The following is a 27919-nucleotide window of genomic DNA, read 5'->3' as shown; positions in this document are numbered from 1 at the left end:
AAGTATCGTAACACTACAAAAAAATGGGCCATTAGGGACAGCAAAAAATCGTCCCCAAAACAGAAAAACTGTCCCTAAAAAAGTATTGGGGACGATTTTTGTCTGTCGCAGAAAGTGGCGTCCCAAATAGTACTTGGGACAGCTGTCGGGACGGATAGCTTCTGCCCCCAATACTCCATTTGGGACGATTTGCATCTGTCCCTATAGCAACACTTATTAGGGACAGTAATAAACTGTCCTTAAAAGTTCGACTTAAGTTTTCTCCAGCTAGCTTTTGGGACAATTGAAATCTGTCCCTAAAAGTTTGAGTCAAATTCTCTCCAATTGGGAAATTAATGTCCTCCCAACAAATTTGCTGGAAATTTTTTCTGGCTCGCATTTGGTAAAGTTTATAAACCTCAAAATATTACAAAATTTGATTCGAATGTTAATTTATAATGGAAATTATCTGTACGCTTCTACTTGGAATGAGGTCAAACATCGATAATCAACATATTTTGTCCATACAAAGAGATAATGTATTCTATTTGTAGCTATTGTCAATCAAAACATTTAGAGTATTTAACAAATATTAACAAAATAACAACCAAGATGTATGCAACCAAACCGGCCAGACAGACCAAATCGCATTTGTTATCAAAAAAAACTTGCGCACACTATCAATTTCATATCTATCGATCTCACTTTGAAGCACTGCTCGACATGGTTGAAACTCTCCATCGCAGTAACATCATAGGCAATCTGCAATATCTCAACTATCAGTACGTGTCTTATATTAAAAAAAAATCAAAAAAATATAATGCAAGTAATAAAGCATGTCAACTTACAAATCTAGTTCCATATAATAATTAAACCCATACTTAAATTTACTGAATTTTTTTACATGCAAAAAGAAATAATCTTGAGTTGTAAGTAGTCCACTAAAACAGAACATAATTTCAAATACTACTATATTTTCTTCAAAGAAAGAAAATCATCTGTTTTCCATTTGTTCTAACGGAATCTTAAACGTAATATAACGTCAAGTTAGTATAATGTTTTTGTAAAATAAAAACCTATGCGGCAGAATACTGTCTTAGGCTTTGGTCGCACACCGGTAAGCAAAGACAAAAAGACGCACAGAGAGAGGCTAACAACTCTGTGTCGCAGCAGCCACCCTTGGGCTACTCCGACATAGCAGCTACCCTTGGACATCTAAATAGTCCAGAATGAAAAAGTAAAGGAACTGAAGTATTGGTACGTACCAAGACAGGCTTGTTGCTTTCAACAAGTAATTTGATAAAGCCTTGACACAGTCAAATATGCTAATAGGAGCTTTTCCAAAATTAAATAGAGCTGGCAAGGTAGATGTTCTGCACATAAGAACAGAAGAAGATTAAAGCCCTCACCTAAATAAATTTTCCTAAATGATGTGTCTCAATAAATTCTCTGGAACATAAATCTCTCCCAACAAGAAAGTGGTCCAAACATGAACTGGTAAAAAATGATGGTATAAAGGTAGCAATTAAACACCCGCATAATTCGCCTACTCAGTCTAATCAAATAAAATAAAAAAATTGTGTAGCTATGAGAGAGAACTATAAAAGGAATACAGAGTTACAGAGAGAGATAACTATAAAAGAAATACAGAGTTACAGACCTGATCGAAAGAAGGAAATATATAACCTGCAAACTAAATTTCAGCAATAGCCCGAATCCCCTATAACTTTAAAAGTTAAAAATAAAATAAGATGAAGGCACAAATCAATAAATCATAAAAGATATTGAAGCTTGGGTTTTCAATTCATATGCACAATTGCTGCCAGACCAATGCCGAATTCAACGAACCCTGCATAAGAAATTGTAATAGTCTTAGATTTTCTTATGGGGTGTCCTTTGCTTCATCTTATAGAATAAGGCAAAGAGAACTAGTATTGAAAGTGGAAGCTTATGAGGTAACAAATAACCTGCTCGTATAGACGGGTGTTGCTACCAAATCGATCAGCCAATCTTGTTGTGCACTGGAAAACCGCACCAAAACCCACATCTTCGCCAAACATGTAAATAACAAAGTTCATACTTGATAAGTATTCAATAACTAATAACTAATAAGTTTAATACCTAGTAGTAATATAGTCATCATCTTCAATTTCCATAATGACTAGTAGTTCAATAAAATAAGTAGTATACTATTCGGATTTCAAGTTTACAAATAAATTAGAAGGTGTTGTCTCGGGTCTCGGCCGAGATAGCCGAGAAACTCGGCCAAACCCTAACTCGGAATCTCGGCGGAGTCTCGTCTCGGGGGAGGGCCGAGACCAACTACATAGGAATATACATCTATTTACATAATTTTTTTATGGGTTCTTCTGAAGAACTTCACCAAAGAAAAATAGATAAATTCAGCTCCAAGAAAAAAAACGTTAAAACAATCCAACCTTTTTCTCTCTATTATTCTTCAAACACAAAAGCTTCCTAATGGGTTATTGTCTTTTAAATTTATGATAAAGAAAACCCTTTAGCCCTAAATTCAGCTATCTCAAAATTCAGAAGTACTTAAAAATCGAAGCTTTCTATCTCTAACTCCTCAATAATAAGAAATTTAGATACTTACGGGCTTAAGCAAGTGTGACCCCAATGTATAACGAAGTCAGGATCAACTTGTAAAGCTCCAACTTCATCCGCACAACAACTTCCGTATGTAGTATCCACCATTACATACAATCCAACATTTGTGGTACCATCTTTACCATCTGTTTCCCTACTGATAGAATGAAGTTCTTTTCTCAAATTCCTCATTACACGTATTGAGTCTTCAATAACTCATCTGAAAACTGAATAGAGAGGCAGACAGAGAGAGAGAGAGATAAAATAGTTGTTTTAGTTCATTGAAGTTAAAAAAAATCAACTGAATAAGAAAATCTAGGGTTTTTACAAAGAAGGGATTTTGGAAGGGTTCTAGGGTAAACATAACCGAAGAAGAAGATGATGATGATTGATTAACTGCAACGTGGCTCTAGTAAAATTTTCACTGCATAAGAAATCAACTGTGTAGGCAATTACATAATCAGATGCACCCATGGTTAAGATATATTTCCAGTCACAGAAGAACACAAATCTGGTAATAATCGGAGTAATATATACTTTGAAACTAAAATAATTTTCTGCAAAACCGGATTAGGGTTTTATGTTATAAACTCTTAATTGTTTCATTTGAAGAAGAAGAAGAAGAGGAGGAGGAGAAGAACAACAAACCTGGTAGTGCAGGAGATGCAAGCGATCTGTGATACCGCTAGAAAAACCCTAGAAGAAGAAGACGAACAAATTGCAGAGGACAAAACCCACGCACACGCGAGAGAGATCGAAGATGAAGAAGAGCAACAAACCCTAGGACGAGAAGAAGAAGAAAAGTCGTGCCCTAAAATGAGAAGGAGAAGGAAATCGTGCAGTGTGGAGAGAGGAGGGAGAAAAAAAATAAGGGGGAAACGAAAAGAGGACAAAACGTATTTGTTTTGCGCGCCATTATTTTTTTTTGCTCCAATTTTGCGCCATTGCCCATTATTTCTATAAACAACTGCCCAACAATCAATATATTTGTCCCTATTACAATTTTATGAGGGACAAATGTTATAAAATTGTCCCTATTATTAATATATTAGGGACATACACAAAAATGTATGTCCCTATTGACCCTTTTTTTTGTAGTGTAAAATTTCTTCATCAGGTATTTAAGACCAGATGAGCGGCTCAGTGGGAGCTTAAGGGAATTACATACTTGACTAAAAGAAGTAAAGATCCAAGAGGGAGCAGAAGCAGTAATGCTAGGGATGCTGAAAGGGATCAAAGTCTTCTTTTAGACACTGATCTAGCTTAGAACTTAATAGTGATTATTTTGTTCTTCTAGAAACATATGATGTTTTAAACCAATGGTAAAATTAATTGAAGGTTAATATTGATAATGGCTAAAATCAAGAGATTCAAACTCATTAAACTTCAGCATTGTCAATTAGGTCTTGAGGACTGAATTGACAAAGTCACCCTTTTCAAAAGGCATAGAGACTGGTAATCTATTAGGACTCATACAGTGTTATGCAGACCTATAAGTTTACTTGCAGAAGCTAACGAGAGAAACTTCAAATACGTACTCTGACAACTTCATGAAGTATGGAAACGTACAAATCATAAAGTATAAGTCGGAATGTTTGAAAGGTTCAAACAAAGTACAAATCGAAGTAAAAGAATCATTTTGACAAGAGAGTTTAAGTCATCCGATTAGATTGGAGTGATAAAAACTTGAGTCAAATACTAAATAACCATCAAAGGAGTTGAGAAAATGTTTCCCAACTCGCTCCATGGAACACATCTGAGGGATGGTGGATTCAGTGGGAGTAATCGAACATTGTTATGCATAATTCGATCAAAGATGGGTTTAAGCCAGTCTTCCGAATATTTTGGGACATATTCTATAAACGATTGTTTTCACACTTACCAAAGTCCGTCTAACAGCTAAGCTTGTAAAAGCATTACAAAATTAGCTAAAGTCTGACGCAATTTCTTTAGAAGAAATTTGGGCTTTTTCCACAAGCAATCAAGAGAACAAAGTGTTTGTTGCTCATGATAGTATTCTTCTAATAATTAGCACACCTAGTAGTCTGGGAGAATAACACTAATTATTACAAGAATAAGTGGGAGAAAAGTACAAGTCGATTTAATTCGATCATGAGAAAAATCATGGAGGGTCATGAAGAACAATCATGAAACTTGTACAAGACGATTAAATTCGACCAAGAGCAACAAACTGCGGCTCCTCGGAAAAAGGAAAGGTTAAAGATATGATCTTGTAAACCCACCGCACAGAAGCGAATGTCATTCGCAGGAGAACTCTCAAAGCGAGTGAAAGTGTCTCTAAAGGAATATCTCAAATTAGTTGAGAAAATTCCAAATTGTTGTTCAAAAGCCCTGAAAGGTCAAAATAAAATCTTAAAGACTCAGAAAATAAAGGTTATTTCTGAAGAGATAAAAGACCTGCGCAGAAACGGAAACTGACTCTAGATTTTGGCTAGAAGCCAAAATCATCGTGGAATCCATATCTCGTCAAGACATGAAGCTTGATAATTTAAGTCAACAGAAGACCTAAATTGGTTTTCCAAAGTAGAAAACTGAGAAGGATGGAAACATTCATGTTTCCCGAAACGAGACAAGAAGAATAAAGATTCTTCCAATCAAGTTATGTCCACATGCATGCTTCAAAAATCTATCAACGGATTAAAAGCACGCAAGAGTTAGAATCTTCGATTCAAAAGGCAATCAAAGAAGTTTGATTCCTGAGGAATGAAGAAAATCTTGAATCACGAGTTTCAAGAAGGTAAGTGGGAGAAACAAACCTTCCGGGTCCGTATGCAGAGTACATACAAAAGATTGAGTACGACATAAGGTGTTATATAACAGTAACGAACTGACTCAATAAAGGACCACACACAAAAGGATAAAATGCCATTTTGGGCATTTGAAGATCTATAAGCATAGATCAAAAGGATGATAGGATTAGAGAGACTCAGTACGCTGAGATGCTTGAGATCCGAAACAGAAAATCCAAGACTCGGAAAGTCTAAAAGGTTTCGACCCAAAAACTCATGACAGAGGGCGTTGCAAAACTCGGAGTCTGAAAAGACACCGATGAGCTAGCACGCATGAGAGAGACATTTATGTTCGAAAACATAAAGTCAATCATGTTGGACATGATTAGCATTTAAACATCTGAATTCGGATTGGAAAACCGAAACACTACTTAGTACATCCTAGAAGGCTAAAGGATGAAGTAGTACAAAAGTTGAACATGTCATCATAGCAAACTTCCAGACATGGAAGGAAAGTAGGCTAAAAGTGTTTAAGCCGGAAACTGTTGCAAATACTACACAAAGAATTAAAAGCGTTAACTCTAGTAAAAGTTACTAGATATTATCAAGGTTGAAGTTTGCAATCTTCAAATTAATTGATAATAAGCAAAGTTTAAAACCGACTACCACGGTAGTCAAACTAAACTGTCACCTAAGACATAGTATGAGATTCATACACAGTCTAAGGCATGAGGTATAATTTTAAACCTCGACAAGTAAAATTGAGTGAGTAAAAGGAGTTTTACGGAAGAGGCTCAGATTTACAACTCTCGTTATCAGAAATAATAGAGTTATTTCACAAGTCGTCTAAATTTGGTTTAGTATTTAAACGACAGTCCATTGATGAGAAAACATTCCGAATAGGTTTGTCAGATACGTGATCTGATGAATGAAACCCTATTAAGTGAACTTGGAATATTTATCATCGAATCCCTGGTCCAGGTCATTGCATGGACAACAATGACTCACGAAGACTAGCATGGGAGTCGATGGGATAGCGCAGTTTCATGGGCTATAGGAATAGTATATTCTATTCGACTACGTGGGTGTGTAAAAGGTTTATACACTGGATAACCCTCAAATGAGAAGTACATCACTCATGATGAACGTCAATACTTCTCATAAAGACAATTGGAGAGATTCCTCAAAACATGAGTGCTCCACTCATCTTATGTAAGGAATGCCCGACTTTGGTTCCGTTAAACGCCGCGCCGTAAAAGGAGGTTATAAAGGCGGATACTGGGAAGGACAAGATAGACATGAAGTTAAGTGGGAGTGCAAGAATGGATTGTGTCACCCTAATCACATTAGGTACAAAGTGTCTCAAGGCCACTTGATGAGTAGCAACTGAAAATGCGTGGCCGCGCTCAAACGGATTAAAAGTTAATCGTTTGTCTTTTACAGTTGTACTCGGATATCAAGAAAGTCTGAATGACGTGATGTATCAGATGGGATACTAAATTGACACGGGAATCGAGGCATTGCACTTGTTCTAAGTCCAAGTGGGAGTCTGAAGGAGTTGAAGGAGATGTCCTTCGACCAAGATGGCAATGCGAACAATTTGTCGGATAGGACAATTGATGTGGAAGATCATCAAGTCCGATTGATTTAGGGATCGTAGAGTTGTAGCTAGAGACCAACTACGATCGTCGAATTACGAAGTAATTCGCGGCTAACTTCGATCGGATCCTAGAACGGGTTACACATAAGAGTGACAAATTGATCTAGGATATGACTAGTGGGAGTGAGATATAATCATGGGAGTGTCCCATAAACATATCTCATAGGCCTAAAAAGGAATTAGGCAAAGATAGTACAAAAAGGGCAAAAACAGGGTTTTTGGGCCTAGGCCGATTCGGGCACTTTTAGGGCTCGGATTGGGCTGATTTTTGGAGGGACGTTTCCTTATGTTATGAACATTAAATCTGCCAATTTTGGCTGGGTTTGGACGTCATCTCCTTAGGGAATTGAGAAAATACCAATAGTTGCTATTTTCGACTATTTCCCTAAATCTTATTCTAAAGGGTGTTTTAGGAAACCTAAAAGGAGGTGGATTCTTATTAGGGTTCTATATAAACACTCTTAGGGCAGAGAATAAGGTGTGGAATTTCTCTCTAAGCTTTCTTACTCTACCACATCAAGTAGAGAGGAGAAAGTGAGCTAATTCCCCAAGCTATCTTCTAGTAGAGCAAGAAGAAGGTGTTCTTCTTTCCAACCACCATTGGTGTGCTAGCTATACAACAAGGTGGGAGATAAAATTGATTGCTCGTGTCCCAAGTAGAGGAGCTACACTTGAAGCTCTTGGTCTTCTTCAATCAATTCAATTAGTTCGAGGGAAAAGCGATTAAGGTAATCTACTATCTCCATTAGATTAATTACTAGTTTTGCATGTGATCCTGGGGATACTAGTGTAGACATTAGATGTCTTATTTCCGCTATAAACACTAGTATAAGGGTGTAAATCCCTACAGATATCACGGAACGGATTCTCAAAATTGTTAATAGACTTGAGTCAGAGCCTATCGTCGACGAGGAAGGGGTTTGTGCACCCCAAACTCAAGAAGAGACTATGAATGATGGTGAGGGTAATACACCTGACTCTAGTCTTAAGTTAAATGTCGAAGAAGCTCTTGATAGACCCTTAGAGCATTAATTAACCGATGACCCTTGTTGTTCACTCCCTCGACCATTGTCATCTGGCCTTAATCAACCTACACTAGATTTTGATGTTCAGGATGATAGCTCTACGAGCAAACTTGGGAATCACACAATGTTGAACTTTCCAATCTTTAGCATTTGTGATTATTTGGATGGGTTATGTGGAATGGAAAGTGTTATGCCTAACTTTGAAGCTCCCGATGCCTTTAAGGATGTCGATAACATAGTAGTTGAAGAGATAGCGGATAGCTTGTTGTATTATTTACCTAAGGAAATTATGGACCTTGACTTGGTCCCCGAGCATATTGCCTTACCCTTAGAGTCTAGTTCGACCTTCCACATGATCTCAGACTCGGTTGTTGACCCCTTTTGGGACACTTCGGACGTCTTCCCTAGCATGTCTAGGGACTTACTGGATGTTTTATCCACTAAGCTTGAGTTTGACTTCTTGCCTTCGACTGACTTCCTGACCCTTCATTTGTATGTTGATCCTTTTGACGACTGTTTAGTCGTCGCGCCTAGCATTTATGCGCACTTAGTGGACCGTGCATCCACTAAGTTTGGGGATGACTTCTTTTCGCTTTTAGTCTGACTTGCACTTCTTTCGTTTAATATTCTTGTGAGACTTTTAGCTTTTGTATATAGCTTTCTTTGGGTTGCCCCCAAATCTTCCGTCTTTTGCTTTATGATCGTTAGGTCGATTAAGGTGACCTTTGATGTTTGTGGGTAGCATCTCTGGAAACCCTCCACGAGACATAACTCGTGCTCTTGTGTGAAAACAAGAGAATCAAAGGTTAATTGCATAGCTCAATGCAATCGTGTATATCTGCGTTAGTGGTATAGTTCTATATGGTCATGCTTTTTATGTGCTTTATTCTCATTATATTTTTGGATATTTTAGGAGCATCTCTTATATGTTTTACTTCTAAGGCGTGGTTTGTTCCAAGTTTGGGGATGGCGCGAGCTTAACATCAACTTGGAAGTTTATACATGAGCCTTGGTAGTATCACCTTATATATAATCAAACACTCATTTTCCATCAAATTCCTAAATATCCTTCCGTTTTTATCTTTCACTTTCTCTCTCCAATCACGATCCTAATAACAGAAACCATTATCTTCATTCTTCTTCAAAACGGAAACCAGTTTATTGATCTTCCTAAATCAAAAACCTAGTTTTGAAGAAGCTTGAGATCTCATTACAATCTAATACACCAGCTGCAATCTCCATTTCCATTTCTATTTCTTCAGTTCGTACACATCTTTACGATCAAAAGTTGCATCTTAGGTTAAGGTAATAACCTAAATCTTTGTATTTACTATTTTTCATCATTATCTTTAAAGATATTTCTGATTTTCATTATAAATGGTTTTCATCTCTGTATCATCTTTTCCAAAATTCATCTTTATTCATTATTTTCTCTCTCTAAGATCTTCATTACCGGTTTATGATCTTAATGTTTAACATCATGTTCAAGACCCATCATCAAGTGAGTATATTTGAGCCTACAGAAGTCGTCGATTTTGTAAGTTGTTCCGTCCAACCAAGCTAACTCAACTAAGCTGCAATTTTTGGACATGGTTTCATTTTGTTTTTCAAATTGGATACTGTACATTTTCCGTGCACCTTGCAGGAGGGTGTTAAGATACGTGTGTAAACACAAATAAGAGACGAATTGAGATGAAGAGATCCGACGATCAACACTATTCTAAGATATTTGAAAATCCATAATATTTAATTTCATATCATGTATATCTAATATCCATTGTAATTTATGTAATATTATTAGGGAAGTTTTATAGGGGTCCCCCATTCTTGTTAAAAGACCCTTCGTGTGAATTCGGTAACAGTCCACCAAATTAAAAATTGGGTACGAGCCCGCATAATTCACAAAGATAACCTACTAGAGTGAACTTCGTTTGACTCATACCGAATGTTTTCTTTTGGAAGTACAGGATATTCTCTTGTAAATTCGGTGGACTCGTATTGAATTCACAATGAGTGGCCCTTTTAACAAGAATGGCCCCCCTATAAAACTTCCCATATTATTATTAAATGGAATTTATATTGTTTCCTAGTTTAGTGAGGAGAAACTAGGAAACCTTAAATCCCAATTTCTCTATAAATTGGAGAGGGTTGTAAGAATAAGATTATCGAGTTATGTCAATTGTTTTTTATTAAGTTTTCCATAATTTCCACCATTTTTTATTATCGTTCATCTTATTCAGTCAATTTGGTCAGGGACATTTTCCCCTCTTGATAAAAAACTAGAAAAAAAATTTCATCATCACAAATGAAATCTAGTCTTGCTCTTGCAATTAGGGTTTAATAAACTGAATCAACAATTCGTTTGAGAGAGATAGAGAGGGTGACAATGGAGAGAAAGGAAACCCTAGCAAAGATGAAGTAAAAGAAATAAGGAAATGAATAGTATGGTTAGCAACGGTTTTTGTGAGAGTATGAATTCGCGGGGCAAAAAGTCAATGGGACCGGATCGTTGACCGGAAGTCAAACCTTCATCTGTTGATATTTTTGCGAGCACTGACGACGTCTTTGAGCTTAACCTGCGGCAAGAGACAAGAACAAACGTGACTGTAAGATCCCTGGGACACCGGGATGGTGCCAGCTCTAAGGGGGCTCCAACGGTCAAGTCAGTAAGCTTGCAAAGAAGTAATAGGTTCGTGAGTGATATCCTAGGAATGTTACCGTAGGTCGGATAATGGTCGGAGTTTAGGCACGACTCGCAGAGTGACCGGAGCCTGATCTCTACGGATAGACTGACTTATTTGGAGATAGGTTATGACAATGCTTGTGAAGTCTTCCTTTAGGATGAGACAATCCTGGAGAGGTTTACCTTGTCCAGGGTATTGATGAGTCATGAAAATGCCTCATCTGAATCTCTTTGTTTGGGTTAGTTAGTCAATTTCGAGCAGTTACTCAGATGATTTGCTTGTTTCTCTTACTCAGGGGTTTTCTAAGAAGTTGAGCGCGAAAACGGAGAAAATCGAGAAAAAGACACTTCTGAGGGAATTTTGGTCATTTGGGAAATTATGGTAGTCAGGTAATTTGTTATGCCAATCAGGGTTTAACGTGATCAATACAAGTAATCAAGCAGAAGCAATAAGAAATAAAGAACAATCAAGAACAGAACACAGAGATTTACGTGGTTTGGTTGGTGAGACCTACTCCACGACGACAACGTCGCGATGATTTCCACTATGATAAGCAAACAAGTTTACACAAGAGAGTCGTGAGATTGTGCTACTAATATCTCCTTAGGGTTTAGTTTATATAGCCACTAAACCCTAATTCCACCGCCTCACCGACTCTCTCTCTACAACCGACATTACATGGATACGTTAACACTAATAACCGACATAAGCCTAGCTTCGCATTCCAGCTCTGTCTCAGAGTCCAACTCTGCCTTGGAGCACTGCTTCGCATACCAGCCCTGTCTCAGCAATCAACTCCACTAACGGGTCACTTCTAAGCGGGTTGGCGGGTCGGCGGGTTCGCATACCAGCCCTGTCTCAGCAATTACCATTGCCTTGTAAGCAGGTTGGCGGGTCGTAAACCGGGTTCGATACCAATCCATATTTGAGTCACTTCTAACAATTCTTCACCTTGACTTGAATATGCTCCTCTTGACTTAAATCTGCCACCATCATTGCTCAGCGCCTCTGAGCCATCGTCGCTCCAGCCCTGCTAGGGCTAACATATGGAAATCCCAATCAAGTCTAAGCAATGCTTAAAGTTGAAAGTTGTAACTGCATTGGTCAATATATCCGCTGGATTATCTACCGTAGAAACCTTTTTCGTCGTGATCCTCCCTTGTTCAATCACGTTCCTGATAAGTGATACCTGACGTCAATGTGTTTAGTTCTCTCGTGATACATTTGATTTTTGGTCAAATGAATAGCATTTTGGTTGTCGCAGTAAACCGGGTTCGACACACATCCATATTCGAGTCACTTCTAACATAATTTTATTCAAAAGAAGAGTCTGAGACGAATACGTAGGAGAAAACAGAGGTCGATTCGGAGTCCGGATGAGAAGATTAGCCTAAGTCAAAGTTGGAGTCAAGTATGGTTGACCAAGTCAGTAGGAGTACCACAGCATATGATCCTCTATTTCCTGCAACAGAGATATCGGTGGTCCCTCTCAATCCGATGGTGCTGGAGCTTGGATCTGTAAGCAGCAGGTTATTTTCGGGATAGGAAGTGGGCACGAAAGAGATATCATGTTATGTCTATCCAATGTACCTGTCGCAATTTATTACAGTAGCCCCATCCGATCAGACGGCTGCTGCTTGTTTCAGGACACACAGATTCATCAACGATCCCACCTCACTTTCCTTCATTGTCTCGAGAAGCACGTAATCACTCCTCCTGCCAGAATCAAAAAATAATTGGTCCCCAAGATTTGTGGGATTTCTTCTCTTAATTTGCTGGTTCGTTAGAGAGGGAGAAAGGAAGTTTAGTTTGAAATGTATTTTAGAAAGTGAAAGGAGAATATAATAGGTCATCAGGTATATACCGTAAATAAGTCGAAAGCTTTAAGGGTCTGATCTTACAAATAATCACGTGGGTGATATGTTAAGGGTCTGACCTCCAGGAGAGATAAAGTGAGCCAACCCTTGTAGCTAATCACGTGGGTGATGTAGGAAGGGTCTGACCCCTCAAAAATAAATGAACCGTTCAAGTAGACGAACCCTTGATGGAGTAGGCGGCGAACCCTTGTTAAAGTGGTTATAGGAGAGAGAAAGTAGACAAACCCTTGATAACTCCTGTTCTTGTACTTTCACGGGAAAGTATGTGGTTGTCTCCTCAAAGGTCATGTACTTAATAAGACCCTGTACCTTGATAAATGAGGTTTTGCTCCCTCTATGAGCGAGACTTGATAAGGTCCTGCACCTTCTGTGAACGGTATTTGATAAGGTCTTCACTTCGAATGTAAGACCGTAACATTATTTATATGAGTGAAAGGAAGCAAGACTATGTGATAGAATGAGATTCTATCAAAGAGCAAGACTCTATGAGAGAGAAAGTGGGTTGCTCATTTTATAGTGTCTCGGTCGACTGTCACCTGACAGTGAGTTGTCTCTTTAATGCGTTAACGCATAAAGCTGTCACCATAAATACGAAAATCATAACTCCCCTAACGGGTATATCGACATTGTCACCTCGAATGACAGTAACGTTTCCCCAACGGATATACGGAGAGAGGTCTGCTAGTGAGGACAGACCTCTTTATCCAGGGTTGTAAATACTTGCGTATCTTGAAGTTGCTTTGGGGTGCTCGAAGCTTAGTGGGTCGGACCCATTAGTTATTAATTCATGGGCTTGGTCACCGTGTAAGCCCATTCGTAGATTTCTGAGAGTGCTCCTGGTGACGTATTTTTGCCCATACAGTTTTCTGCAAGAATAGTCGCTGATAAATTAGATATCGACGGTTTCATACTGGTTGTGTCGTTAATAAATTATATGCCGACGGTTATTTCACAAACCGTTGCCGTCACCAAAAGTACCTTATTTTGTTGTACTTGAACCAACCAATAAGACAGACTCTTTTTATTCTTTTCCCATAATCTCTCCAAACTTCTTTGGAAGTCTATGCAGTTTGGTGTATAGGTAAAATGTAGTGCTCGTGGATAAAATTGCAATTGTAAATAAAAATTTGATAAAGACTTCGAAGAACATTAAAAACTTATATTGACAAGGAGAGTTGTTATTTTTTCTAACCATTTTTATATTCCTTTTAGTTAGTGGAAAAAAATCTATCTCCGAATACATTTATAGAGTACTGGAAGAGGGTATTTGGTTATAGAAGACAAATTTCAAATTGGTAAGGAGACTAAACTATAAAAACCATCTGTTCTGGACAACCAATGCTACCCATTATGGAAATTAGATAAGAAAACACTGAGGTGTTCTGTTCCCTAATCTTTCTTTGGTCGCTCAGAAAGAAAGTGTTTTAAGATTGTTCCCAAATAAAAATGAAGGCCATAATATTATAACTTCGGCTCGCTGACATGCGGCGTTTGACCGTTGAACCAATACACCATAAACAAACAAATATTAGCATCTAAGAAAGGGAGTTCAAACCAAGTTCCATAGAAAAGTTATTTCTAACATTTCTTAGCAGCCCAACATATAAATTAAAAACTTCCAGTTTTAAGTCATAAAGTAACTACCAACTCATATTTTTTTCGATCTTCTATCATCAACTGATCTTCTTTGCATTCCTACCTCCATCGATTTTTCTCCAAATGGTAAGCGGGGTGAACTCTTCGACAAACCGGAAGATTCTTACATTCAACTCTGATGTTCCCTGCTGTATTTGCTCAGAAGGTTTGAAGGCGCAAACATCTCCCAAATCCAAAAATCTTCTCCATGACAAAATCATCCCACCCTCAACCCTCAATGACTACACAAGTTTTCTGTTCGTAGACTTTTTAATCGACACCCCATGTCTTGCCATCCATGCTAAGGTTTATTCATTGGTTCAAGTTTTCAATAACAAATAATAATATTTGACCTTCTTCGCTCATTTATGCTTTCACTATTGCACGGATACAAGATATTGATTGGGTTTTCGCAGCACGACTTGATAGTAGTTGTGGTCCTTCCACAGATAGCTCTCTGTGTTGCTCCTCCTATCGGTTTGCAGGATGAATAACTCTTTCAGAAGGTCCAACATCTCTTTCTTTTCTTTTACGTTTCGACATATGGTTGTTTGGTTCCTTTTGGCCACTAGGTTTCCTCGTAAAGTAACGACTTTCAATCTCACAATGGCTTTCGTCAAACATAAATATTTCGAAACGAGACTCCATTTTGTACTCGAAACATAAGATGTCATTCTCTATCACCTTATGATCCTCCACAAATTCACACCAACCGTTTCTCAGAAAGAGATTATTGTCAGTTCTTGCCAACTCAACGTTCCAGGTATTGTCACTCAACCCTTTTAGCCCCATAGTCTCTAAGAGCTTATTTTTCATTATCTCTACAAACTTCTTTGGAAATTCCTGCATATACGCAATGTCAACATAACAAACTCAAGCGGCAAGATTATATGATGTACGACTAATTGAATTGAATCTTATAGTGAAGAAACTTACACAAGTTGGAGATGGGGATTCTTGGGTAGAACTACTATGAAATGCAACGACTTGAACTTATTCCAGTATAAGAGTTGATCCTGATCTGCAACGGTTGGGTGATGGCTAAGTTGGGAAGCTGGAGTAGGCGATTGTTTCATCTTTGCTTTATACAGTTCAATTCTAGTGGATCTCCTCCTTAGGACTGTCCAATTACGTACCTCAAGCTGTTCTTATTCGCTTGATTCTTCAGATGTGCTATCATCAATATAGGCATCATCGATCTCTTCAGATGTGCTATCATCAATCTATGCATCATTGATCTCTTCAGAGGTGCTATCATCAATATATGCATCATCAAAATCTCTTCAGATGTATATTCAAAATCTCTTCGTCGAAATACATTTGCACCAATTTCCCTATTAATTGCACCTTTACCACCTATATCCCTAGACGCACATGGTCTAAAATGTGAACTTGGGTATGTAATTCGACCTGTAAAACAAAGTTATGTGAAATAGGTTACCTCCTCTAAAAGCTCGAACATGTAAGAAGAATATCCAGCGGATACTTACAGTTTAATATAAATAGGAACTCAACTAGAATAGTTTAGGAGAACAGATATAACGCAGAAATTTCAAACAAAAAATCAAACGTAATTAATCAGATCAATGGATAGCTACAAATTAATACTTGAATAGATAATTGATTAAAATCTTCCAAAACACACCAAAACTAGTAAAACTTACCGTTCAAGGTATCTATATACCTTAAGACTCTTTTTAGATACTAAAACATAACCAACACAACGACCTCCAAAAACTCTTGTTTTAACAACTACAAATTTCATGGGCATAGAAACTACACCTGATAAAGCAACAAGTACTAAAATAAAAGAAACTTAAATAACTTTTAATCCTCAAATGGTTTGCCCTTAAGACGTAAGAGAACTTGATTCTCATCACAAAGGGAGTTGCTTGTTTTATACTTATGTTGATGACTGGAGTGTGGCCCATTACAGTAACAGTCACTCACTGCGAGCACTTGGTTTCTTTTTGTTTTCCTCGTCACGCTAACAAGGGAAATTCAACTATCAAGCGACCACTTTTTCGCTAAAAACTATGTGGACTCACTATCCCTAATAAATCAAACACACAATATATATCAAACATATTATTAACATACAACTTCATGAAAATATAGCTTACCTTCAGCAGCTACCTTTGCACGTACAACCTTGCAGGTTGATCTATTTTGAGCTTATTTAAATATGACAAAATAGTATATATGCATTAAAGAGTCCATTATATAAAATAATTAACTAATGACTGTTGTTCACTTGACGAAAGCAAATAGCCACTCAAAGAAGTCAAATTTAAACAAATCAGACAGACTCGGATGGGTTAGATTGAGAAAATACGGAAACAAACAAATACCAAACTTGGGGGTGACTGAAGGCTTAAGTTCAATAGCGAGGAATGTTAAGACTTTAGAACAAATCCCAACAAGAAAATCAAAACTAAATCGTAAAAGTAGTTCTTTACCTCCTTCGAGTAATGATCTTTAAGAATAATGGACGGATTGGAATGGAATCTGTGACCTCATATTTAGAATAACTTAATTCATTATGACGAGCCTCAGCAAGCTCAAATGTAGTGGTACCAAGCATTTTTTTTCTTTAACAGAAATTAAATTCATATAACCAACAAAAAGCCTGCAAGGTTAAAATGTATGATAAACGGTCAAAGTAATGCAAAATTGTTACGAAAATAAGATCATGAAGAGAATGAGTACAAATTATTCTAATATAATATTTACTTGATTTAATGAAAAGTGTTAGTGAATTTATGAGTTTGTAAGATGAGTTTACACAACCCTAATTCTATTTTTATCTTTCCGAAAAAATCTTTTACATATATTTAAGCTAATCAAAAAGTGTTTTTCTTTTGATGAAATTAATCAAAAAGTATTTGCGCCACCTTTTTCTTCGTCTTTAAACGGAGAGGGTCATGGAGTTCTCTAAATGGAAGTACTATCTACCAGAAAAAATTGGATTAAAAAGGTATGTCGATATTTTTTAGGGTTGGACCCCTATGTAAAGTTCAGACCTATGCAAACTCATGCAAGCTATGTGTTAACAAGGGCTGACTCCAAATCTTTGCTAATCTATGCAAACAAGGGAGGTCAAACGTGAAACCATTAATATATATATTGTTTTTGACAAAAGAGAAATTTTCACCAAGAGATTCCCGAAAATTTTCCTTTCAATTAATGTCCATTGTGGACTCAATATTGGAATAAAATTATTCTAATTTAGGTCATGAAATTGATTTTAGTTGTATTTCTGAGAGAATTAAAAATTGACTTGATTTTGAAATTAAAGTTAGCATATTGGTAATTGAGAGAGATTAATTTTGCGTTCTTTACGCATAACATTTATTAGATTAGATTATGATTTTTCAAATAACTTAAAAGGGTTTTCTAATTGTCGTAGAAGAACATTACAAACTTAATTATAAACTACAATTTTATAACAAAGAACTACTAATAGATCTCATAAACTAAATCTAATAGAAAATAAATTGTCATGAAGATAAGAACTCAAAAAACAGAAAAAAAAGAAAAAAAAAAAAAAAAATTCTGAACATAAAAGAATAGCAGAAGAAAAGAAACTAAAGAGAGAAAAAGACACCTTAGGAGAAGAGATTAAGTGGTCTACTCAAAAAACATGAGATTGATAAAACCAAAGAAACCTAGCAAGCTATTTATAGAGGTTGGTTCAAACCTAACATCCATCTAGAAGCTACTATAAAGATAGGGTTGGAAAATTATGCAATTTTTCATAAAGATAGGGTTGAGAAAATTATTTTTCATGAAGATAAAGATCGATAAAACGAAAAAAAAAAAACTAAACATATATGAATCACAGAAAAAAAGAGAAAAACTAAAAACAAAGAGAAAAAAGAGAAAAAACAAGGAAAAAGGAAACCTTGGTTAAGATGGAGTCCTTCCTTGTTTTTTTTTTCAATCCTTCAATGAGGAATGAATATAGAAGAGAATGAGTTTTTTGATTAAAGAAGATGAGATTGATGAAAACAAAACAAACCTAACATAGTATTTATAATGAGATTGCTTCCTACCTAAGATCCATCTAGAATCTCTTGCAACAAAAAAAAGATCCATTTAGGAGCTTAAGCACCATGAGTGTTTAGAAATATATTTATATTCTTTCCTTTATCAAATAAAAATCTTGGAACCATGTAGAACCATGATATTTGCAGCCTAATATGTGAAAAAGATATTAGCGTTGAATTTTAACCTTTTAAAATTAGAAATAATTGACAACCTAACATGTGACAAAGATATTAGCGTTGGGAATAGTAAATGTAACCGTGTAGAACCATGATATTTGCAGGGCAACAGGTTACCTCAAGTCTCTACCAACCCAACTCAGCATTTTAATATTTGCGCCATCGAATTTATAATTATATTCCATTTTGGTGATACACTTTTTGTTTCCAATGATTATAATTGAATTGGGAGTCCGTTTCAGTCTGCTGCGTGTTCCATATTGGTAATGAATTATAATTGAAATAAGAATCCATTTTAGTTTGATGTGTGTTCCATTTTGGTAATGAAACCGGTTGATGTCTTTTGGTTGTTTTTCAAAACAAATTGACTCTGTTTCAGGTATGAAATTGATTTGGGTACACACCTAAGGGAAGAAAATCTTTGTGATTTGAAATTAGAAATAAACTGAAATTAGTAAGTATCTAAGTTGAAATCAAAAACAAAATTCTCCAATTATCTATGCATTAAGATATTTTGGATTTCGTAGTAATAAATTTTTCATATCTCATAATTTCAGTAGCCATAAAATTTCTAAAACATTTGTTCAAACATTTAGTAAGACGGGCCATGAACTCGTAGTAAAGGAAAGTGGCACCATTTGTGATATGTTTAGAGTTTTTACTATCTTCAGGGAAAATCTTGCACAAGTATGTCGAGTGGTGCACTATTACCACAGGATATTGCCTTATGTACAAAATATAAATTACCCGTGTTTACAACCTTCAAGTTGACCCATAAGATCAATGGATCACAAGAGTCCAGACAACTTGCGTTTAAAAAAAATGCAACTCAAACCAAAACCCTAGACCACACTTCTCCACTAAAATAAACAACTACTGATCAATACCCAGAATTTAAACTCAAAAGGAAACTTCAAACTTATAGAAAATGGCATTTCATTTATCGCCGATAATAAGTTATGTGTATAACGTGACAGATCAAAAAGTCGAAGATCTAGTGACGAACAAAAGTTCAAGATATTCGAAGATCCAGAAAATTGAGTTTCTGTTACAAATATTTGATTTATGGTGGATGCCCACCACACTGTTGTTTCTCTGGTATTATGAAAAACCAAGATTATGTCTTCCTGTTTTAATAAAAACAAGGATACACCTTACTGTGTCTTTTTGAAATAAATTCAGAGATAAATTTTATGTTTAAAAACTAAAACTGTATTTGAAACAGATTTAAAAATAAAAAACCAGTATATTTAAAACAAAGATAATTAAAAGGTTAGAGAGAGAGAGAAAAGCCGAGTCGAGTTGTCTCTTTCCTTAAGACAGTGAACACCTTGATATTAGTACTAAAACCAGTCAGATGTTTGTCTCCCAGGATACAACGGCTATACCTTTCAGGATGACGACTAAGAGTACTTCGTTTTTCTGAAAGTGTGCGAACTTCGAAAAAGCAGTAAGAACCAAAAGAAAGTGACTTCTTAAAACTCTAAAAGCTTAATGAACTTTGAATGCAAAAATTTTTTCATACGTTTGTTTGCTGGACTCTGTTTGGTATTTATAGAAGTATTTGTGACACTTGAGACAGGTGCTTATAGACGAATGGATGCTTCCCAACAGTCATATTTGACTTTTGGTTTTCGGGTGCCATATTGACCGTCATATCTCAACGGATCTATCAAGATCTCGCGCCTTGAACGCCCACCGTTAGATCATCAACGGATCTATCTTAAGAGCGCCAATCATCCTGACCGTCGGATCAAATCTATGACCGTAAAGTCAAACGATGCGAAGTGTAAAGTGCGTGCGGGCGCCTCTAAAACGCCCACGCCCCGCGCGTGTCCGGTTTGCGTGGTGCAACCCACGCGAAACACCTTTCTATTTCAACCAACATACCATAAATATATGGAAGATTCTATTTAAGGAAATAAAACATTTCCTCCATCATAAATGTGGTACTAACTCAAAATCCCGGTTTAGAGTTAATGGTATCCATACCAAACTAATTTTGTAATAATCACTCATGCGGAATCGGACTGGGACAAAATTTGAGTCTAAATTTAAGAGCTCGATGAGACGAATCCAACGAAATGTCTTTCTCAAATTTCTGATGAATATAAGTACATCAAATTAAGAAAAAACCGATCCAGCTGCTTTTGAGCTAGATATCGATTCCAACACACACTTTGTAACGCCCGCCATCATAAGTTCTCCACTATTATTTATTTTCAAGCACCATTGATTATATATAACTTTGTATTAGTTGGGTATATCTATTCAAAGGGCTATATAAAGAGGTGTCTAGCTAATGTACCAATGTACCAAAATAGAGACATTCTCTACAAACATATGAATACAAATCAAGTTCTTCTTGTCTCTATCTCTTGATTTATATTTCTATTGTATTTCTTCTTCCCTCTTTTATTTTTCACAACACGTTATTAACACGAATTGCTCTATCATTAAAGGGAAGAAGAAATTATCAACCCCTTGATCAAGATATATGCAAATAAAAGATCAGTAAGGTTGGTCAATTGTGATTGATAAGTTAAAAGGTATTTGAACCTTTCTTTGTTGAATTTACAAACATTTTTCTTATTTATTGCTAACCATTTATTTTATTGTTGTTAAGACATTAAATCATACCAGAAGGATATGAGAATTGCATAGATGATAATGGCGAAACAAGAGTCCATTTTAGTCTGAATCTTGTTCAATTTTGGGTACCGGCTTGTTGATTCTTTTGGTACATTTTCAAAATAAATTGACTCTCTTTTAGGTACAAAATTTATTAGGGTACAACTTAGGAAAGAAATCCTTGTGATGTGAAATCAGAAATGAACTGAAATTAGTAGTGAGAATCTAAGTTGAAATTATATCAAAAATACATTTGGTAATTCTTTTTGTAATCAACTATGCATGACCTGTGCCTCCAACACGAACTATTTTGTAAAGCACTCTGTGCATGACAAAATCGTAGAGGAAGAGATTAACTTACAATTTCTTAAAGTCTTTTGGTCTTTCTTATGTATTTTTCTATTCAAATGAGATTCCTAACCATTGTAATTTCTTGTTTTGCAGGGTGAATATTGAACCACCTTAACGGTTGCTGCCAAAATACCCAAGTTCTTATTATATTTTTAGAAAACAGGAAGACCTAAACAAAAATCAAGAGGTGCATCTGGTCATATTTTTGCAACAAAAGAATTTGAATTCTTTCTAAACTACCTTTGATTAGCTCTAAATATTGTCAATTTTTTTTTGAATATTATATATGTCCACAAGTATCTAACCAAACTTTTACACTTTTTCCGTGGATTTGTATCATCACAACCGAAATTAGAAGAAAAAAATATCGGAAAAAGCTGTACATTTTTTTTATTGATATACAACCATTCATGCAAATCAACCTTAAGGCATAGAGCAATTTTTCGTCCCAAATTCATCTCTAGGAGAGACAACAATGCTTAAAAACCAAACTTCTGGATTTATATGGGTTTGTAAATGTTTGAGTGGTTTTTTTTTCATTCGGTTGAGTGCTCCCAAGGCTAGGTACCTGTTGTTTTATACTGAGTGATGCATTATTTCTTTAACCTGTAAGACAAAATAATAAACATTCGAATATTATATAAATGACACTTTCGGACTTGAAATAGTTCTTCAACTTATGAAATGAAATTTCAGTTACATATGTTTGCAAAGCATAACGAAGACTCGAAGAGTGATAGTGTCATTATTTTCTCCTGGTGGTTGATGAGATTGCTAGTTCTTGTACCAGTCAATTTTTAAAAGAATACGTTACAAGAAACATATGAGAATGTCCCTCATTTGTCTAAAGAACGTTTTAAGTGGAAGCTTCTATATGAATATTTTATTGAAAAACCCAAAAAATGAGGTCAAATACTAAATTAGGCCCACCATAGATTAATAATACCTACAAAACCCATTTTTTAAAAAATAAACAAATATCAAACCCAATTTTGGATCCCTAGGTACATTTTCCCATCTCTAGGAACCCATTACTTTAGGTAATCCCTATTCTACCCTTTATATATAACTCCCAGATTAGAGATTTTCTTCCCTTCATTATTTCCATTATAAACTCAGATTTTCTCTCCTTCTCCAAAACTTTCCTTCCTCTACTCTCTCTTCTTTAACAACAACAACAAAACTTTCCACCCATTATTCCCTCTCTCCTCTCTCTGCTCTCTCTCTCTCCTTAACAGTAACGAAATATTAGCTGAAAATGTCGTTTGATTTGGGAAAGATTTTGGTCATCTTGAAGCTTCATCTTCTTCAACAAAATCGTCATCTTCTTCAACAAAATCGTCATCATCTTCATCTTCATCACATTTTGATTATTTTCTTCTTCCTTGGTCTTCAACTCATTTGCAATAACAGTCAAGGTATGTTCATCTTCATCTTTAATCTTTTATTGCAACTTAATGAATGATTACTTGTTGTTTCATCTTCCTCATTTCTTCAAACTAAAACATATTTTCTCCATTTCATCTCCACTTCTTGTTTTCTTTAAACTTTCTCTCTCTAGGTTCATTTTCATTGCATCTTCATTTCATATTAACAATCTCCCTCTCTCTCTCTGTTCATCTTCATTTAATGAGGTTATTTCTTGATGTTTAAGAGAAAAAAAAAAATCAAATCGAAAGATTTTAAACACCACTAATGAAGTTTTTCTTGATGTTTCTAGAAATTTCATATCTGAGTATTACTTCCTCATTAATTAATTGCTTAACATGGTGAACAACTTTTACAGAGTTTTTTTGTTTAAGAATTAAAAAAGTACAAACTTAGATCTATTTTTCCTTGTAATGCATACAATCTCATTTTTAGATTTTGTTTCTTAGGTATCCAAGTATATTATGGTTGCTCTTGTTGGTGAACAAATTATCTTTCAACTACAACAATAAAACTAGTGAGCACATATTACTAGTAGAATAAAAAGTTTATGTTAAGAAAATAATACGTTTAACGCGATAAAGTCATATTTTTCTGTAATTTTATCCACATCTTTCTTCCGTGCTTGACGAAGCGGTACCCTATCAGCAACCCAAGCATTTATTATATCTTTGAAAGAAAAACATGTAAGCTACAACCATTTTTGAAGTATATATACCTGACGAGATAGTCGTGATAGCTCGTTCCTCATCTGAGCCATTTGTTCTTGAATATCATCACGATCTTTACGTAGTGCTTCAACCTGATCATTCAAATTTTTTATCTTGTCCTCCTTTCTTGTAGAATTGGAAACATTCTGGCTGTATTTTCCAATTTTCACTCTAGGTCCCACGACACGCCATCGCCCTCTTTTCTCTGGTCCTACTACTCGTGAATAAACATCTCCAGCCAAATCAGTGGTGGAATCTTGAAATAGGACGACATCATCAACCCCTGTGCTTAAAAGCTCATCTATCTGACTCTGAAGTTACAAATTTGAAGTAAGATAAATATAAAACTAGAGATGAATGAACAAATGTAAGTTCATGAAATACGATTACAAATGACTTAATAATCATACTATTCTTTCCCCTGCCACTTGAGTAGGAACTGTTCCATCTGATCGTCGATGCGTCTTTTTGTAAAGAAGTGACCTGGTGACCTTAACATTCATTTCATTCTCTATCTATAACACGAAATATGAAAAATAAATGAATAGAAAAATTAATGTTAGATTAATTACAACTAACAATTTTCAAGTCAATTAATATTGCAGGTTTACCTCCTTCGCATAATTCATGTTCGATTTTGAACCACCAATATGTGGGTCTTTGCTTTTCGCCTTATTCCTCTTGTTCCTTTCACTTACATTCTACGTAATGAAAATTAAATAAGTTACTTATTATACTACAGTTCTAGAGTGTCATTAAACACATTCACTTGCTTTCTATGCACAAACCTTGAAATCATCCGTTTGCCAATAGTGAACCATATTCTGCCATTGAGATGGTATAACATTTCATTGTTGTACGGATCAAAGTATTTCCGCTTCATTCTGGATTTGTTGTTACTCCAAATGTTGTTTAAAGTATCTTCCAACCAAAGATCACAATTTTCCGGAAAGTAGAAAATATTCTTAAAAAAAAATATCAATAGCACATAATGAAACAATTATATAAATATATAATAAAGAGGGGAGAAGAGATAGAGTGGGAGAAAGAGCAATAAAATCACCTCTAAATCAGCTTTCACTTGCTTTACTCTATTTGTTTTATCTTTCATTTCGCTCCATACACGCTCATCAAAAGGAAAATAATCACCGTCTTTTGCTAGTTTTCCAACATAAACAGCTAACTTTGTCGAATTTGTACCATATGGAATTCCATCTTGCAAAGTTAATGCAAGTTTAGTTCCAGGAGGAATCTTTGATAAGAATTCTAACTTAGCAAGGCCTCTCGTTCGTTTGGAAGGTGGTGGTTGCTCTTCGGTCAACATCACTGCAAAAAAATGTTACAATTAGAATAAGCAGTAAAAACTCAGCAGTTATATTACCAAAAAAGAGAAAACATCGGATAAATTATTCATGTTAATATTATTGCACTAAGAAAAGCTCATTCATTCACTTAAAACCTAACCAACATCAAAGTATTCAATGTAAAATATCAAACAAGAATGAAATTTAATAGTCTGAATCCTCATCCTCATTCTCATCCTCGTCCTCGTCTTCGTCCTCGTCTTCGTCTTCGTCTTCGTCCTCCTCTTCGTCCTCCTCTTCGTCTTCGTCTTCGTCTTCGTCGTCATCTTCGTCTTCATTACCCTTCTCAATGTCGTTCGCATAGTCATCTTCATCCTCGTCGTCATCATTTATAAAATTCACAGAAGTTGTTGCTCGGGTACAACTTGGATGTAAAGGTGCATCAACCATATTTCCTGTCATATCATCCCTTGTTAATGTTATATAGCCATCTTAAAAGAAGAAGATGTAGTTCCTATTGTCTCTCCATGATGAATCCATATTGTATAAGTACCTAACATCCCCTTACAAACCAAATGTTCATAAATAGTTTCTCTATCTATGAAATTGAAGTTCTTACAGTCTACACATGGACACCTTATATGTCCCTCATTATTGACATAACCATGGGCATAAGCATATTCTAAAAATGTGAAAACTCCGTCATCATACGCTTGAGAGTTCTTACACAAATGGATCCAACTTTTATCCATTTGTATGAAGAAAGGCCTGTACAGAACTTACATAACAAGAAATTCGAAAACTTAGTATCTCCAACTCTGTAACAACCAATTACTACTATTATTTTTCTGAAAAAGTGTATCTAACTTATGTGGACATATAATGAAAATAATAATTCGATTTCGTGAAAATAGAACTTGGAGGTATACATTTAAAATAACTAAATTCAAATACCCTAACTGAATCATGTTAAATTCTCATGAAAATTGATTAACTAGAGTTTGAAAATAAACTCTTGGTAAAATAATGAGTAGGTCATAACCTGACATGACATGGTAAAATAATAAAATAGAATATATGAAGCTAAATCTTTAGGATAATGGTCTTTCCTAATCTGTTTTAGTGTTTCTATAATTCTAAGAAACACCGTGGCAGTATTAAATCATACACGACCTACTTTACAAGCTCTGGGACAGGAATACCTTTGGAAAATGAAACTGTAACTGAGCGCAATAGGTCCGATGAGAAAACAAACCCCCAAAACTGGAAAAGTATGGTGTTGGTTGAGGCCTGCACAAATACACAATAAAGCATTTAGAAGTGCTGAACTAAAATGGAACTCAATAAAGCATTGTGGATAACTTGGCAGACATAGACAGACAGTGTTATAGAAGTTCAAATCTTTATCCTATGTCTTTATACCATGATAAAAGCTTAATCGATTCCGAAGTTCAAATAGACAATAAATGAAACAACAAGAAAATCCTTCTCTTTGACTTTTATCAATGAAAAGGAAAGTTCATCAACAATAATGAAACAAAGATGAATGAAAGTTAACACAAAAATTCAAAAACAATAAAGATTTTACTTTATTTGGACAAACAATTTCAAGCGGTTATCTGACCGAGTAAATGTTTAATGTTTCTAACATCTATTTTGCACCCTTAAGCCCCCTAATAACTCAGTTACTCCTCTCTTACTATCCTCTCTATCTCTCTCTTCTAAATCACATATTTCAATCGTCTGGGATTTTATGGTCTAGTCTATTTTCAAATCCGACAAGTCATTGTGGTTCTTATGTAGTCCTCTAAAGATAATAGTTTAATGTTACAGGATTGTCTTTTAAGTAATATATGAAATCTGAGTCGAGATTTGAAACGAATCATGATATCCTATCGTCTAAATGGTTGATGTTGGTTCTATCGGAGCCAGACACTTCGGATACAGACAAATAATAAGAAAAGACAAGCACAAGCTTATTTGTATAAAGAAAACTTTCAAGTCTCTCACTTTTCGTATGTACTTGTTTGTGTCTCCTCTAGACACACATACATATTTGTGAGGCACAGAGCACACACAATTCTATTCAAAGTTTTATAGATAATTTCACTAAGCTTAATAAAAAATAGCATAATAAATTAGAGCTAGTGATCTAACTGATGATGATGATGACAAGGGGAGAAGATAAACAAGCTAAATCAAGACCAAGTGATGACTTAAGAGATCGAGGAAGAAGACCTTGCTGCAGAAATATGCTTTAACTTTTCTATCAATCAAGAAGAAAAATAGGAATAAAGAAAGGAAGAAATAGAGGCATAAAAGTTCCAACTATTTCTTACATCTATTACTGTTTCTGATTGGTGTAGATTTGGCACAAGAAGAGATGGATTTCAAGTTATTGTTTTCAGGAGACTTCTAATGATGTAAAAAAATTCAAGTTTGAGATTTAAACTTCTTATATCCATTCACTTCTAAAGGTTTTGCAACAAAATCATATATGGATTTAAAACAATTGAGAATTTATCCAATATAACTACATCAGTTTTACCAACAAAATCAAATTATCTTGATTTAGGGTTTTATATAGTTAAACAAAATCAAAGATAAAGAAATACCTGACTTATCTCCCACCAAGAAATCAGTAAAACCCTTATGTTCTTTATCTCTTCTTGATCTCTCTCTCCCTCTTATTACTGGAAACCTTCTCCCAACGTGGCATTATAATCTTCTCTGCGTCGAACTCGGAAGTACTTCTCCTCGTGGAGCTCAGAAATTCTCGTCGTGGTTCAGCAATTCTCTCGTTGTGGAGCTCTAATCTTCTCTCCTCATCGCCAATTCTAATTCCCAAATCAAAGAAAATTCTTGAGAGGGATGATTTGGGCATCCTAAACCCTAACATGTTTTTGCAGAGGGCGCCCAGAAATTTGGGCTTCTTTTACAATGGCCACCCGAAATTTTGGCGCAATTTCTAAAATTTTCGCGCAACGACATCTCGGCTGTGTTTCATCGCGCCAAATTAAATGTTACGATTTTCACCCAATAGCTACGACGT

At 35.6% G+C, this 27919-nt stretch overlaps 1 protein-coding gene and 3 long non-coding RNA genes across 6 annotated transcripts; all 4 read right to left on the bottom strand.

Moving 5' to 3' along the window:
• Nucleotides 1-462: 462 nt before the first annotated feature.
• LOC147557548 (uncharacterized) lies at nucleotides 463-3541 on the bottom strand. Of its 2 annotated transcripts, XR_015235287.1 has the most exons (7): nucleotides 3235-3541; nucleotides 2949-3026; nucleotides 2594-2813; nucleotides 1947-2026; nucleotides 1640-1828; nucleotides 1245-1352; nucleotides 463-741 (listed from the first exon to the last, which is right to left on the bottom strand). It is a non-coding gene; the product is annotated as an uncharacterized LOC147557548 (long non-coding RNA). The 2 variants fall into 2 exon arrangements; XR_015235288.1 differs by lacking the exon at nucleotides 2949-3026 and having other exon boundaries at nucleotides 3235-3539.
• An 11359-nt stretch (nucleotides 3542-14900) lies between these two features.
• LOC147557547 (uncharacterized) lies at nucleotides 14901-16824 on the bottom strand. Its single transcript, XR_015235285.1, has 3 exons — nucleotides 16677-16824; nucleotides 15154-15627; nucleotides 14901-15060 (listed from the first exon to the last, which is right to left on the bottom strand). It is a non-coding gene; the product is annotated as an uncharacterized LOC147557547 (long non-coding RNA).
• Nucleotides 16825-23425: 6601 nt separating this feature from the next.
• LOC147557546 (uncharacterized) lies at nucleotides 23426-24402 on the bottom strand. The gene is made up of 5 exons (XM_086664123.1): nucleotides 24352-24402; nucleotides 24175-24264; nucleotides 23974-24078; nucleotides 23572-23874; nucleotides 23426-23494 (listed from the first exon to the last, which is right to left on the bottom strand). Exons 1-5 carry the CDS (start codon nucleotides 24382-24384, stop codon nucleotides 23456-23458), a joined length of 570 nt encoding a protein of 189 aa, XP_086520249.1. The 5' UTR covers nucleotides 24385-24402; the 3' UTR covers nucleotides 23426-23455.
• A 21-nt stretch (nucleotides 24403-24423) lies between these two features.
• Nucleotides 24424-27694, bottom strand: LOC147557545 (uncharacterized). 2 transcript variants are annotated; one of them, XR_015235284.1, is made up of 4 exons: nucleotides 27483-27694; nucleotides 26070-26157; nucleotides 24627-24889; nucleotides 24424-24484 (listed from the first exon to the last, which is right to left on the bottom strand). It is a non-coding gene; the product is annotated as an uncharacterized LOC147557545 (long non-coding RNA). The 2 variants fall into 2 exon arrangements; XR_015235283.1 differs by lacking the exons at nucleotides 24424-24484; nucleotides 24627-24889 and adding an exon at nucleotides 25009-25322.
• Nucleotides 27695-27919: the final 225 nt, after the last annotated feature.

The sequence above is a fragment of the Eschscholzia californica genome, unplaced genomic scaffold, assembly GCF_041429995.1.
Source record: "Eschscholzia californica isolate CP2 unplaced genomic scaffold, dmEscCali1.0.p SCAF_2, whole genome shotgun sequence".
Lineage (NCBI taxonomy): Eukaryota > Viridiplantae > Streptophyta > Magnoliopsida > Ranunculales > Papaveraceae > Eschscholzia > Eschscholzia californica.
This window is presented reverse-complemented; position numbering and strand designations above follow the sequence as displayed.